The sequence below is a fragment of the Leucoraja erinacea genome, chromosome 12 (assembly GCF_028641065.1).
Source record: "Leucoraja erinacea ecotype New England chromosome 12, Leri_hhj_1, whole genome shotgun sequence".
NCBI lineage: Eukaryota > Metazoa > Chordata > Chondrichthyes > Rajiformes > Rajidae > Leucoraja > Leucoraja erinaceus.
The window spans coordinates 6099046-6114370 of record NC_073388.1 but is presented as its reverse complement, the minus strand read 5'-3'; the positions used below and the strand labels follow the sequence as shown (position 1 = coordinate 6114370).

Sequence of the window (15325 nt, the reverse complement as noted above, 5' to 3'; positions counted from 1 at the left end):
GTTTGTAGGTTAATTGGCTTGGTATAAATATAAAATTGTCCCTAGTAAGTGCGTGCGTGTGTGCGCGCGTGTGTAGGATCGTTTTAGTGTGTGGGGATCGCTGGTCGGTGCGGACATGGTGGGCCGAAGGGCCTGTTTCCGCGCTGTATCTCTAAACTAAACTACACTAAACTAATAAGCAGAAAGACATCAGCGTACTCATTGAAGGATGAATTCCCTGGAGTGGAACTTGAAACCTTAATCTTCCTCACACAAAGAATACCACCAACCACGCTATTGAATTACTTTATTTTTAAAATAATGCCTTTGAGAAGGGAATAGTATTACCTGGGAACTTGGGGAATGGGAGCTTGGTAATTTATTTTTCTGGATCTTGGCAATGAAGTGCCTCGTAAGCAATCTGCTGCTGCACAAGATCTGAGTGGATGTTTGTCAGTGATTTTGTGTTTTTGATCAGAGATTCACAATTGGGGTAAAGTGATGAGTGAAAGGCACCTTTGGGGTTGCTATTATGTCTGAGGGGAGCAGGCAGCTGATATTTACTGTCTTTAGACTTTAGAGATACAGCGCGGAAACAGGCCCTTCGGCCCACCGAGTACATGCTGACCAGCGATCACCATCCAACTCACACATGGGCCACCTTTACAATTTTAATGAAGATTCAAGATCACGATAGATTTAATTGTCACATGTGCCTGATGGCACAGTGAAATGAATTCCCATACAGCCATACAATAAAAATCAACACGACACAATACACTATAGAGTTTGACATAAAACATCCCCACACAGCAGAATCAAAGTTCCCCACTGTGTGGGAAGGCACCAAAGTCAGTCTTCTTCCTCCACTATTCCCCGTGGTCAGGGCCTCCCCAAGCCCTCCGCAGTTGCCGCTACGGGCGGCCCGATGTTCAGGACCGCACGCCGGGGTGTTAAAAGTCCGACGCCGGGGCTGCGGGACGTCCTCAGCGGCGTGGACACAGAGTTGGCCCCCTCCTACCGGAGTCTGCGGCTCCCAAAGCCAAGTTACCTGCAAACCCGCACGTCTTTGAGTGTGGGAGGTAACCGGAGCACCCGGAGAAAACCCACGCAGGTCACGGGGAGAACGTACAAACGTGACTATGGACAGCACCCGTAGTCAGGATTGAACCAGGGTCTCTGGTGCTGTGAGACAGTAGCTCTACCGCTGCGCCACCGTGCCGGCCCTAGTCACTGTTGCATTCTACGCTTAAGCATCTGCAAAGATTCATAGATAGGGTAGACAGTCAGAAGCTTTTTGCCAGAGTGGAAATGTCAAAGACCGGGGGGCAGAGCTTTAAGGTGAGAGGGACAAAGTTTAAAGGTCAATAGACAATAGGTGCAGGAGTAGGCCATTAGGCCCTTCAGCCAGCACCGCCATTCAATGTGATCATGGATGATCATCCCCAATCAGTACCCAATTCCTGCCTTCTCCCTATATCGCCTGAATCTGCTATTTTTAACAGCCCTATCTAGCTCTCTCTTGAAAGCATCCAGAGAACCGGCCTCCACCGCCCTCTGAGGCAGAGAATTCCACAGACTCGCCACTCTCTGTGAGAAAAAGTGTTTCCTCGTCTCCGTTCTAAATGGCTTGCTCCTTATTCTTAAACTGTGGCCCCCTGGTTCTGGACTCCCCCAACATCGGGAACATGTTTCCTGCCTCTAGTGTGTCCAAGCCCTTAACAACCTTAAGGAGACAAGGAGAGGCTTCAGAAACGTTTGGACAGGTACATGGATAGGACAGGTCTAGAGGGATATGGGCCAAATGCAGGCAGGTGGGACTAGTGTCGATGGGGCAGGTTGGGCTGAAGGGACTGTTTCCACGCTGTATCACTCTCTGTGAATGACACGGAAAGACGATGTTTTGGGTTGGGACTCTTCCTCGGACTCAGTCCGGGTCTGAAGAAGGGTCCTGACCTGAGATGTCACCTGTCCATGTTCTCCAGAAGTGCCGCTGCCAGACCCGCTGAGTTACTCCAGCACTTTGTGTTTTGCCTCAAGATTCCAGCATCTGTCTCCAAATCCAATAGCACCCTGTAGAATAGCCCTGCATATCTGAAGGTGACATCTCTTAATCCTTGAGATAATAAGGTGGCTTTTACAGTTAAAACCTCTTGAGTATTTCACCATTGTTGCAGAGTATTAGTGCTAAGTTGTTCATGCATAATAAAAGCAAATTGAACTAATTTAATAATTGAATAGCACTCATCTAATCCACTGAAGAAGTACTTTGTGCAACAATAAAGCAACATTTGGTTCAAACCCCTGATGTTGGAACATGCACACAAATACTTCAAAAGAGTAAACCAAGGTAACATTCCATGAGGTGATGGACACAAAATGCTGGGGTAACTCAGCGGGTTATAATTCCTTGATATAATTGCAAGCAATCTCTGGAGAGAAGGAATAGGTGACGTTTTGATCGAGACCCTTCTTCTGATTGTGAGTCAGTGTAGAGGGAAATTAGGGTAAGGGGTAAGGTGTGAAAACGGAAGATCAAAGCAGACAACCATCAAGGAAATATAAAGGGTAGACAAAAATGCTGGAGAAACTCAGCGGGTGAGGCAGCATCTATGGGACAAAGGAATAGGTGACGTTTCAGGTCGAGACCCGACTTCAGACGGATGTGGGGGTGGGGTGGGAAGAAGAAAGGAAGAGGGAGTGTGCTGTGGGAGAGCTGGGAAGGGGAGGGGAAGGAGGGAGACAGCAGGGACTATCTGAAATTGGAGAAGCCAATGTTCATACCGCTGGGGTGTTAACTAGCGAAATATGTTAACCCAAGTGAAATATGAGGTGCTGCTCCTCCAATTTACGGTGGGACTCACTCTGGCCATGGAGAGGCCCAGGATCATCAGATCATTACCTGCTTCAATCTGCCATTTTCACACCTTGCCCGTCCATATTTCTAGATTCCCTCTCGGTCTGAAGAAACATAGAAACATAGAAAATAGGTGCAGGAGTAGGCCATTCGGCCCTTCGAACCTGCACCGCTGATCATCCAACTATGTATCCCGTTCCTGCCTTCTCTCCATGTACCCTGATCCCTTTAGCCACAAGGGCCACATCTAACTCCCTCTTAAGTATAGCATGAAGGGTCTCGACTTGAAACGTCACCTATTCCTTCTCTCCAGAGATGCTGCCCGGCCCGCTGAGTTACTCCAGCATTTTGTGTCTGTCTTCGGTTTAAACCAGCATCTGCAGTTCCTTCCCGCACATTCCATGTGTGGTCTGTGATTGGAATATTTCAAACTTAATTGAGATGAAAGGACTGCCAACTTTATTCCTGGCATTTTCCTTTGACATCAGCCTCAATGCGAGTTCTCTTTGAGGAGTTATATGTGACAAACAAAAAATGGATTTGAAAGATCATGTGCAACTCCTTGATATAATTGCAAGCAATTGTAAAGATACAAGATTAACAGGGCTTATATAAATTCCACCCTAATAGGTGGAACCACATACCACACAGTATAATCACCTGAGTATGTAGGACATTATTGTTGATTTATTTTTTCGCGGTAGCCAAACCACTTTTACACACTGCTTCATATTTGAATTGTGAAATGACACAAGGGCCTTGTTGCCATGGAAGTGATTATAGTCTTGCTGATGTCGGGGGGGTGTTGAAGTGCAGAGGGATCTAGGAGTACAGGCGCATGGTTCCATCAAGGTGCAGTTGCAGGTGGATAAGGTGGTCAAAAAGGCTTTCATCAGTCAGAGTATTGAGTATAGAAGTTGGCAGGTCATGCTGCAGTTGTATAAGACGTCGGTGAGATCGCATTTAGCATATTGGGTTCAGTTCTGGGCACCATGTTATAGGAAAAATGTTGTCAAGCTTGAAAGTGTTCAGAAAAGATTTACGAGGATATTGCCAGGACTAGAGGGTGTGAGATATAGGGAGAGGTTGAGTAGGCTGGGTCCCTATTCTATGGAGCGCAGGAGGATGAGGGGAGATCTTATAGATATACGATCTCCCCTGTATAAAATCATATAGATATCTATCTTATAGATATCTATCCCCTGTATAAAAGCATGATCAAAATCGTATGGCAATGAATTCCACAAATTCACCACCCTCTTCACTCTCAGCCTGGTGAAGGGTTTCGGCCCGAAACGTCACCTATTTCCTTCGCTCCATAGATGCTGCTGCACCCGCTGAGTTTCTCCAGCATTTTTGTGTGCCCTCTTCATACTGCTGGGTTGTAAGTTATCCAAGCAACTACTATCTACAGCATGTGTGACCCTTGGACTATCTTTGATCTGACTTTACTGGACTTTATCTTGCACTTCACGTTTTCCCCAGGATGGAAATGTCAAAGACTACAGGGCACACCAGCCCTGTGCTACAGTCTACCTCGTGTGTGACCATTGGACTATCTTTGATCTGACTTTACTGGACTTTATCTTGCACTAAACGTCATTCTCTTTTAGCCGTTATCTGTACACTGTGGGCGGTTTGAATGGAATCAGTCTTTCTGCTGAATGGACAGCACTCAACAAATAGTTTTTCACTGCACCTCTATACACGTGACAATAAACTAAACTCAGACACAGTTCTGAGAAACTATATTCTACCTTCTGGGATTTTTCTCTTTGCTCTAACTGATGTACTTGAGTTTGGCTTGGTTATATTCATGTACAGCATTATCTGGTTTGATTGGATAGCCTTCAAAACAAAAGCTTTTCACTGCTTCGCAGTCGGTGTGTGGGACAAGAATAAACCAATACTAATAGACGTCTTGGTTGGGTGAGTAGGACAACATAGAAGGAGAAGTGTGGGGATAGATTTTTACACAGTCATAAGTGATAGGAGTAGAATTAGGCCATTCGGCCCATCAAGTCTACTTTTTAGTTTAATTTAGTTTAGAGATACAGAGTGGAAACAGGTTCTTCGGCCCACCAAGCACGTCGCCCAGCGATCCCCGCACATTAACACTATCCTACGCTCACTAGGGACAATTATATATAACTTTTTCCAAGCCAATTAACCTACAAACCAGCTCGTCTTTGGAGTGTGGGAGGAAACAGAAGATCTCGGAGAAAACCCACGCTGTCACGGGGAGAACGTACAAACTCCATACAGACAGCACCCGTAGTCGGGATTGAACCCAGGTCTCCGGCGCTGTGAGGCAGCAACTCTACCGCTGCGCTGCTGCGCCACCGTGCCGCACTGCCATTCAATCATGGCTGATCTATCTCTCCCTCCTAACCCCATTCCCCTGCCCTCTCCCCGTAACCCCTGACACCCGTACTAATCAAGAATCTGTCAATCTCTGCCTTATAAATATCCACTGACGTGGCCTCCACAGCCGTCTGTGGCAAAGAATTCCACAGACTCACCACCCTCTGACTAAAGAAATTTCTCCTCATCTCCTTCCAAAAAGAACGTACTTTAATTCTGAGGCTGTGACCTCTAGTCCTAGACTCTCCCACTCGGGGGAAACATCCTCTCCACACCCACTCTATCCAAGCCTTTGACTATTCTGTGTGTTTCAATGAGGTGCCAGGAACGCAGATGGAGGTGGAGGTGGAGGCAGATACGATAGTGGTGTTTAAGAGTCTATTAGACAGGCACATGGATATGCAGGGGATGGAGGGCTATGGATCACATGCAGGCAGAGGAGATTGGTGCTTCTTGGCATTGACATTGTGGGCTGAAGGGCCTGTTTCTGTGCTGTTCTATGGTCTATTCTGAAGCTTATGCTGAGGCAGGGTTTTGTGAATGTTAAGGGCCTGTCCCACTTGGCCGTCATTTGCGCGCCATTTACGCGACCTGGTAGCGTGGGACGGGCGCATGGAGTGGCGTGGAGCGTGGAGTTGCGCGCGGTATCGTGCAGCGCGCCAGGATTGCATCCTGTACGAAATCTTCGCGCGCCACCGGCCTGTCGCGTAAATGACGGCGAAGTGGGACAGGGTGAGGTTTCGTGTCGAGACCCTTCTTCAGACTGAAACATCTTCCATTCCTTCTCTCCAGAGATGCTGCCGGTCCCGCTGAGTTACTCCTGCATTTTGTGTCTATCTTCAATTTCAGATTGAACCTTTATTGTCATTGTGCAGTGTACAGTACAGAGACAACAAATGCAGTTAGCATCTCACCCAGAAGAGCGAACATAGAATAATGAGCAATAAATATGTATGTACATACAGTAGCAGTAGTGCAATTTTTCTGGGGGAAGGAGTGTCGGGGGTGGGGGGGTGATTGGCAATCACCGAGGTGCAGAGTTAAGTAATGTAACAGCCGCAGGGAAGAAGCTGTTCCTGGACCTGCTGGTCCGGCAACGGAGAGACCTGTAGCGCCTCCCGGATGGGAGGAGGGTAAACAGACTGTGGCTGGGGTGAGAGCAGTCCTTGGCGATGCTGAGCGCCCTTCGCAGACAACGCTTGCTTTAGACAGACTCAATGGAGGGGAGTGAGGAACCGGTGATGCGTTGGGCAGTTTTCACCACCCTCTGCAGTGCTTTCCGGTCGGAGACAGAGCAGTTGCCATACCATACTGTGATACAGTTGATAAGGATGCTCTCGATGGTGCAGCGGTAGAAGTTCACCATAATCTGAGGAGACAGATGGACCTCCTTTAGTCTCCTCAGGAAGAACCAGCATCTGCAGTTCCTTCCCACCGATTAATTTTGGTCTGCAGCTTGCCCTTTGTTTGAATAGGGGCAGTAAATCTGCACTTTTTCCAATTGCTAGTATCACTCAAGGATCTGGAACATTTTGGAAAATCACCGTAAATATCATAAACTGAGTAAATAATCATAAACTGGGTATTCAAATGATGTCACGCGCTCCAGACGGCTGTGAGGACACGTGATGACACGTGCGTCGGTCACTACTGGCCTGTCGAGTAAATGACGGCCAAGTGGGACACGCCCTTTAGTGTCTTAAGTGATCTTGCTGATTCAAGGATTGATCATGAAGGCCTGGTTTGCCACGATGGTTCAGACCAGACATTCCCAGGTGCGATGTTGTTCCCGGTTTTCCAAATCGCATTGCAAATCAATAATTCTATTCTTTTGTCCAGGGCCAGAAAGATCATTGGAAACAAATCCTTTCATAGTGTGATACGGCGTGGAAACAGGCCATTCGGCCCCGCTTGCCCACACCGACCAACACGTCCCATCTACACTAGTCCCACCTGCCCGCATTTGGCTCCTATCTCTCTAAACCTGTCCTATCCATGTACCTGTCTCAATGTTTCTTAAACCTCGCAATAGTCCCCGTCTCAACGACCTCCTTCAGTACGTTGCCTATTTCCTTCGCTCCATAGATGCCGCCTCACCCGCTGAGTTACTCCAGCATTTTTGTCTACCTACCTCCTTCAGCAGCTCATTTCAAACATCCACCACTCTTTGTGTGAAAACGTTACCCCTCCGATTCCAATTAAATCTCCCCCTCCCCCCCCCCCCCCCACCTTAAACCCATGTCCCCTGCGTCCACCCAATCTATTCCTCTCATGATCTTATACACATCTATAAGTTCACTCCTCATCCTCCTGCGCTCCAAGGAATGGAGTCCCAGCCTACTCAACCTCTCCCTCTAGCTTGGACCCTCCAGCCCTGGTGACACCCACGCAGTGGTCCGCCTGCCTCTTGCTACCTTCAGTTTGGGGCGGCAGGGGGCCGGGGGTCCCTGCCTTACAGCGCCAGAGACCCGGGTTCGATCCTGACTCTGGGTGCTACCTGTACGGAGTTTGCATTGCTCTCCCCATGATGTGCGTGGGTTTTCTCCAGGTTCTCGGGTCTCCTCCCACATTCCAAAGACGTACTTTCAGGTTTTGTAGGTTAATTGGCTTTGGTGGGCTTGTAAATCATCCCTGGTTGCTGCTGTGTAGGATAGTGCTAGTGTGCTGGTCGGCGCGGACTCGGAGGGCTGAAGGGCCTGTTTCTGTGTTGTATCTCTAAACTAAACTAAAAAAGTGGTACGACAGATGGCGCAATGGGCTAAGTGTTCGGCTGGCGACCGGAAGGTAGCCGGTTCGAATCCCGCTTGGAGTGCATACTGTCGTTGTGTCCTTGGGGCAAGACACTTCACCCACCTTTGCCTGTGTGTAAATGTAATGTAATTATGTGAAGCACTTTGGGGTCAATGCAAGTTGACTAAAAATGTGCTATATAAATAAGATTATTATTATTATTATTATTATTAAACTGAAACAGAAACTGAGACAATAAGCTAACTTGAACTGAATAGTTTAGTTTCAAACAAGTTTAAATTGTGAGCAGGATGATGAGGTGTGAAGCGACCCCCATCTCTAACTGTGCGGTTCGTTTTTCTTCCCCTCCTGCAGACGAGACGGGCCTTGACTTGCGTCCCCAACACCGAACAAGCTTGAGATGAGAAATTCGGAAGAAGGTGCCAGTGGGACAGTTTTGCAGCGATTGTTACAGGAGCAACTTCGTTATGGGAACCCCAGTGACAGCCGCAACCTGCTCGCCCTCCACCAGCAAGCCACGGTGAACGTCATCGCCTTCAACAGCAAGGGCTCGGTCATCAGCTCAGTCGATGGCATGACCCAAGATGAGCGGCAGATTGTCCCGCATTCCGCACGACAGGAGCCCCAGGGTCAGGAGCTACAGGTCGACAACGGCGCCATGGAGAAGCAGCTGCAGGTCCGCATCGGCGGGGGGCCGGCGCAGAACGCCGAGGAGCTGCCCACGTACGAGGAGGCCAAGGTGCAGTCGCAGTTCTTCAGGGGGCAGCAGCACACGGCGGCAGGAACCGCCTTCTTCGTCACCGGCATCAACAACCAGAAGATGAGGACGGAGGGGAGGTCGACGGTGCAGCGGGTGGGAGCGGCCAAGGTCCACCAGGACGACGGGCTGAAGGACCTGAAGCAGGGCCACGTCCGCTCGCTGAGCGAGCGCCTGATGCAACTCTCGCTGGCCACCAACGGCGTCAAGGCGCAGGCGGCGTCCATGGCCGGCGGCGGCGGCGGCGGCGGCGGCATCATCTCGCCGCAGCACGCCGGCGACTTCTACACCAGCGCCGCTCACGTCCTCCCTCAGATATCGGTGAAGGGGCTGGACCCTCGCGGACCCCCGCCCGACTACCCCTACAAAAGCACCCTCACCCTCGCGCCCAAGGCTCAGGACTGTGGCAATTACTACGGCGACTTCCGACTGGGAATGATGTCGGAGATTCTGAAGCCGGGCCACAATTTGCAGCATGTCCGGCTGGATACTCCCGGTGTGAGATACCTGCCCCCTCCGGATTATGGTGCCATCAGGTAAACAAAAACGACACCCGTCCGCCATCTATCATTCCAAGTATCATTCAGCAGATAGACGCAAGATGCTGGAGTGACTCAGCGGGACGGGCAGCATCTCTGGGAGAGCAGGAATGTGTGACGCCTCAACCCAGAACGTCACCCATTCCTTCTCTCCAGAGATGCTGCCCGTCCCGCTGAGTCACTTTGTGTCCCGGCATTTTGTGTCCATCTTTGTTGTAAACCAGCATCTGCAGTTCCTTCCTAGGCATTTCGCTGTGTGGTTTCAGAGTTTGCCAACACCAAAGTCTCAATGATTTAAAAATTATTCTGCTTTGCCACCTGTACCCGAGTGGTCCAGTGGTCAAGAGGAGTTGAGTATAGGAACAAAGAGGTCCTTCTGCCGTTGTACAGAGCCCTAGTGAGACCACACCTGGGGTATTGTGTGCAGTTTTGGTCCCCTAATTTGAGGAAGGACATTCTTGCTATTGAGGGAGTACAGCGTAGGTTTACAAGGTTAATTCCCGGGATGGCGGGACTGTCATATGCTGATAGAAGGGGGCAGCTGGGCTTGTACACTCTGGAGCTTAGAAGGATGAGAGGGTATATTATTGAAACATATAAGATTATTACAGGTTTGGACACGCTAGAGGCAGGAAACATGTTCCCGGTGTTGGGGGAGTCCAGAACCAGGGGCCACAGTTTAAGAATAAGGGGTAAGCCATTTAGAACGGAGACGAGGGAACACCTTTTCTCACAGAGAGTGGTGAGTCTGTGGAATTCTCTGCCTCAGAGGGCGGTGGAGGTCGGTTCTCTGGATACTTTCAAGAGAGAGCATTTCCCAACAGCGCACGATGGCGCAGCAGTAGAGTTGCTGCCTTACAGCGCTTGCAGCACCGGAGACCAGGGTTCGATCCCGACTATGGGTGCTGTCTGTACGGAGTTTGTACGTTCACCCTGTGACCGCGTGGGTTTTCTCTGAGATCTTCAGTTTCCTCCTTCCTAGGTAAATTGGTTTGGTAAATGTAAAAAATTGTCATTAGTCTGTTTAGGATAGTGTTAATATGTGGGGATCGCTGGTCGGCATGGACTTGGGGGGCCGAAGGGCCTGTTTCCGTGCTGTATCTCTAAACCAACCCAGTTGACCATTGCTAATAACAACAAGGAACTGCAGATGGACACAAAAAGCTGGAGTAACTTGGGCAGCATCTCTGGAGATGGAATGGGTAACATTTTGTATTGTATTGTATTCAAATTTATTGTCATTGTCTCAATTTGAGACAACGAAATGAATTTCCCTTACAGGCAGTATCATAAAAAAACAAAACAATAAATAAGTAAATAAATAAATAGATAAATAAATAAATAGATAAATAGATGGATGGATAGGATGGATAGATGGATGGATAGATGGATGGATAGATGGATGATAGATAGATAGATGGATAGATGGATGGATAGATGGATGGATAGATGGATGGATGGATGGATGGATGGATAGATGGATGGATAGATGGATGGATAGATAGATGGATGGATAGATGGATGGATGGATGGATGGATAGATAGATGGATGGATAGATGGATAGATGGATAGATGGATGGATGGATGGATGGATGGATGGATGGATGGATGGATGGATGGATGGATAGATGGATGGATAGATAGATGGATGGATAGATAGATAGATAGATAGATAGATAGATAAATAGATGATGAATAAATAAATAGATGGATAGATGAATAAATAAATAGATGAATAAATAAACGAACAAATAAATAAATAAATAAATAATAAATGAGTGATAAAACATGTTAAAAATAAAATTGAAATTTCAGGTGTCACCCATTCCTTCTTCAAAGAACTGTAGATGCTGGTTTACCAAAGACAGGCATTAAATGCTGGAGTAACTCAGCAGGTCAGACAACATCCCCGGAGTGTGGCGTTTCAGGTCGAGACCCTTTTTCCGACCATTGTTTGAACCATTATTTGATTGGGAGTGTGGGCAGCAGAGGAGGTTGACCAGAATGATGTGCGGGAATGAACTGCAAACACCAGCTTCAGGAACTGAGTGACTCCAGCATTTTGTGTCTACCTTCGATATAAGCCAGAATTCTCAAAACTGAGAATGCTGCCTTTCACCGAAGGTAGACACAAAATGCTGGAGTCACTCAGCGGGTCAGGCAGCATCTATGGAGAGAAGGAATAGGTGACGTTTCGGGTTTAAACCTTTCTTCAGACTGACACCGCGCTCCGGAGATGCTGACTGGCTCGCTGAGTTACTCCAGCATTTTGTGTCTATTCGACAACATTCATCCCAGGTGCAGGAGTAGGCCATTTGGCCCTTCGAGCCAGCACCGCCATTCAATGTGATCATGGCTGATCATCCCCAATCAGTACCCCGTTCCTGCCTTCTCCCCATATCCCCTGACTCCGCTATCTTTAAGAGCCCTATCTAGCTCTCTCTTGAAAGTATCCAGGGAACTGGCATCCGCTGCCCTCTGAGGCAGAGAATTCCACACTCACAACTCTCTGTGAGAAAAAGACCAGAATGATGCCTGGTTTACGGGGCATTAGCCACAGGGAGAGGTCGCACAAACTTGGATTGTTTTCTCTGGAACTCCAGAGGTTGAGGGGAGACCTGGTATACAATCATGAGAGGCATAGATAGGGCAGACTTTTTCTCAGGATGGAACTATCTAATACTAAAGGGCACAACTTTAAGATTAGAGGAGCAAAGCCTGAGGGAGATGTACAGGACAATTTTCTTCTCACAGAGGGGTGACTGAGTGCCTGGAACACAGTGCAAGGGGCAAGTATGGATAGGCACATGCCTCGAAACGTAGAAAGTAAGTACAGGAGTAGGCCATTCGGCCCTTCGAGCCAGCACCGCCATTCAATATGATCATGGTTGGTCATCCAAAATCAGTACCCCGCTCCTGCTTTTCTCCCTCGTATCCCTTGATTCTGTTAGCCCCAAGAGCTCTATCTAACTCTCTCTTGAATACGCCAGGTGTATTCACCAGTTATGTGGGGAATGGATGTGGATTATGAGCAGGCAGATATGAGTTGGTCTTGGCAGCATGTTCAGCACCAACATTGTGGGCTGAAGGGCCTGTTCCTGTACTGTACTGTTCTAGGTGGTATGAATGAGCTCTGCTCTACGTTTAGAGGGAACTCCGGCTAAATCTTTTCACGTTTTTCACGGCCAATTATTTGTGAAAGCCCCAGCTGCACTTCTCCTCCTTAATTTTCGACCAGTTGAGGGAGTATGCCGGAAAACGTCTCCACCTGCATCTCTCCCGGCCTTTATATTCCTCTCCTCACTCATCCTTTTGTCTCCTTTTCATCTCGAGCCTTTGTCCACCCATTTGCCAACTCACCTGCACCCACCTATCACTCACCAGGCATTGTCTCACCAGCGCCTCTCTTCCAGCTTTCCCCCCCACTCACCTCCACAATCAGTCTGAAGAAGGCTCCCGACCTGAAATGTCACCTGTCCATTCCCTCCACAGAAGCTGCCTGACTTGCTGTGTTCCTCCAGCACTTTGTGCTTTGCTCCAGATGCCAGAATTTGCTGTTCCTTGTGTCTCCATGGAAACTACCCTAAAATTAGCTGCGACTAACGTGCCGACCTACTACGACTAAACCTACGAGTAAAAAAAGTATCGATTTTTTTTTTCCATGGCGACCTTTTTTTACTCGCGGGCATTTTTCAGCATGTTGAAAAAACCGCCGCGACCTAGTTGAGGCCTCGAGTACGCGGAGACCACTCTCGAGCACGAAGGAGGGTTACAAAGACCTCCTACGACCTCGTGTCGACCACGCTGCGAGTATGAGTCGAGGGCAAACTCGCCAGAACTCGCGGATTAGGCCGCCCAAGTGGGACAGCCCCTTAATGATCACTGGTCAGCGCAGATTTGGTGGGCCGAAGGGCCTGTTTCCACGCTGTATCTCTAAAGTCTAAGATAGCTAAAGAAGGACTGCAGTGGCTCACCGTCATCATTTAGTTTAGAGAGAGTTTAGAAATACAACATGGAACCAGGCCCTTCGGCCCACTGAGATAATGCCAGCCATTTTCAACCCTTTCACGCTAGTTCCATTCCTGCATCATTTCCCAACACATTTTGAGTTTGGTGTTGCCGTCAAGCACCGCGTTATTTGTACTTGCGATCATTTAGGGACGGCTCAGTGGCGGTGCTGGCAGAGCCGCTGCCTCGTAGCGCCAGTGACCCGGGTTCGATCCTGACCTCGGATGCTGCCTGTGTGGAGTTTGCATGTTCGCTCTGTGCCCTGCGTGGGTTTTCTCTGGGTGCTCTGGTTTCCTCCCACATTCTAAAGCCGTGCGGGTTTGTAGGTTAATTGGCCCTCTGTAAATTGCCCCGGATGTGTTGGGAAATGATGCAGGAGTGGGAAAACGTGGAACTAGCGGGAAAGGGTTGAAAATGGCTGGCATTGTCTCAGTGGGCCGAAGGGCCTGCTTCCATGCTGTATTTCTAAACTCTCTCCAAACTAAATGACGGCGGTGAGCCACTGCAGTTCATCTTTAGATATCTTTGACTGTAGAAATACAGGGTGGAAACTTGCCCTTCGGCCCACCAAATCTGTGCTGACCAGCGATCATTAAAGGCCTGTCCCACTTGGGTGACCTAATCCGCGAGTTCTGGCGAGTTTGATCTCGACTCGTACTCGCAGCGTGGTCGACACTAGGCCTTCGTAACTCTCCTTCATGATCGAGAGTGGTCTCCGCGTACTCGAGGCCTCAGCTAGGTCGCGGCGTATTTTTCAATGTTGAAAAATGCCCGCGAGTAAAAAAAGGTCGTCATGGAAAAAATCGATACTTTTTTTTTACTCGTAGGTTTCGTCTAAGTAGGTCGTAGTAGGTCGGCATGTTAGTCGAAGGTAATTGAAGAGAGTCTTCATCATAGTCGAAGGGAGGTCGAAGGAGATCAAAGGAGGTCTTCACTCTCCACTATTCGGTGTCCAATTTTCCCGAAGTTAGTCGTGGCTAGTCTTCAACAAAGTTGAAGGAGGTCTTCAACGTCATTTTTTCAAACTCTCCTAAACTCTTCTAAACTCTCCAATTCGATCGCCCAAGTGGGACAGCCCCTTTATTTGACAAGCGTTTTTTACCTTGATCCTCGATTCTGGCATTCTCCCTATTTCCAATGTCAGGCTGACGGACGCTCTGAATTTCTCCTGGGTCTCTCTCCTTTATTTTAAACCGCGGATTGCATTTGCCACCTTCAAGTCTGTGGGAATGCATCTGCTCACAATGGAGCTCTGTAAGGCAAGTGCTAACACAGTCTCCTGAGTCACCACTTCTAAACGCTTGGCATGCAAGTCATCAGCTCCTGGTGTGTTACTGGCTTTCAGCAGCATTTCGTGAATATCATCTTTTATGCCGAATTGGAATGTTATTCAAAGACAGACTCGCAGAATGCTGGAGCAACTCAGCGGGACAGGCGGCATCCCTGGAGGAAAGGAATGGTTGACGTTTCGGGTCGAGACCCTGCTTCTATCTGAAGAAGTCTCTTGCCCCGAAATATCACCCCATTCCTTCTCTCCAGAGATGCCGCCTGTCCCGCTGAATTACTCCAGCATTCAATGTCTATCTTTGAATAAACCAGCATCTGCAGTTCTTTCATAATGTTATTCAATGTGTTCTCGACTGAAGGCAGACATCCTAGTTCTATCCGGCACACACTAGGAACAAGTTACCATTTTATCCAAGCCAATTCGCCTATAGGTCTTTGGAATGTGGGAGGAAACCACCCGGAGAAAACCCACGCAGGTCATGGGGAGAATGTACAGTCTTCGTACGGAGAGCACCCAGAGTCAGGATTGAACCTGGGTCTGTGTGCTGTGAGGCAGCAACTCTACCGCTGCACCACCGTGCCTGCCGACAGTGGGCCTTGGATCTAGTGCTATCTTTACAAGCTTCACTTGTAAATTGCAGTTGGAATTAATTCCCCCTCTAAATCTCTGCCTCGCCATCTCCTCAAATCTTATCGTCACCCTCTATATCCAGAAATCAGTTTTTGCCTGGTTATACTTCGAAAGTAGAGAAGGCTTTCAGTACATTGGCCTTGGTCGGTCG

At 48.5% G+C, this 15325-nt stretch overlaps 1 protein-coding gene across 1 annotated transcript in view; it reads left to right on the top strand.

The window, feature by feature from the left end:
- amot (angiomotin) overlaps positions 1-15325 on the top strand; it is an 81004-nt gene that overhangs the window by 27854 nt on the left and 37825 nt on the right. The window contains exon 2 of the mRNA XM_055643519.1: positions 8306-9244. Coding sequence (XP_055499494.1) covers positions 8352-9244 — 893 coding nt within the window. The 5' untranslated portion in view covers positions 8306-8351. The remainder of the gene's footprint in view (positions 1-8305; positions 9245-15325) is intronic.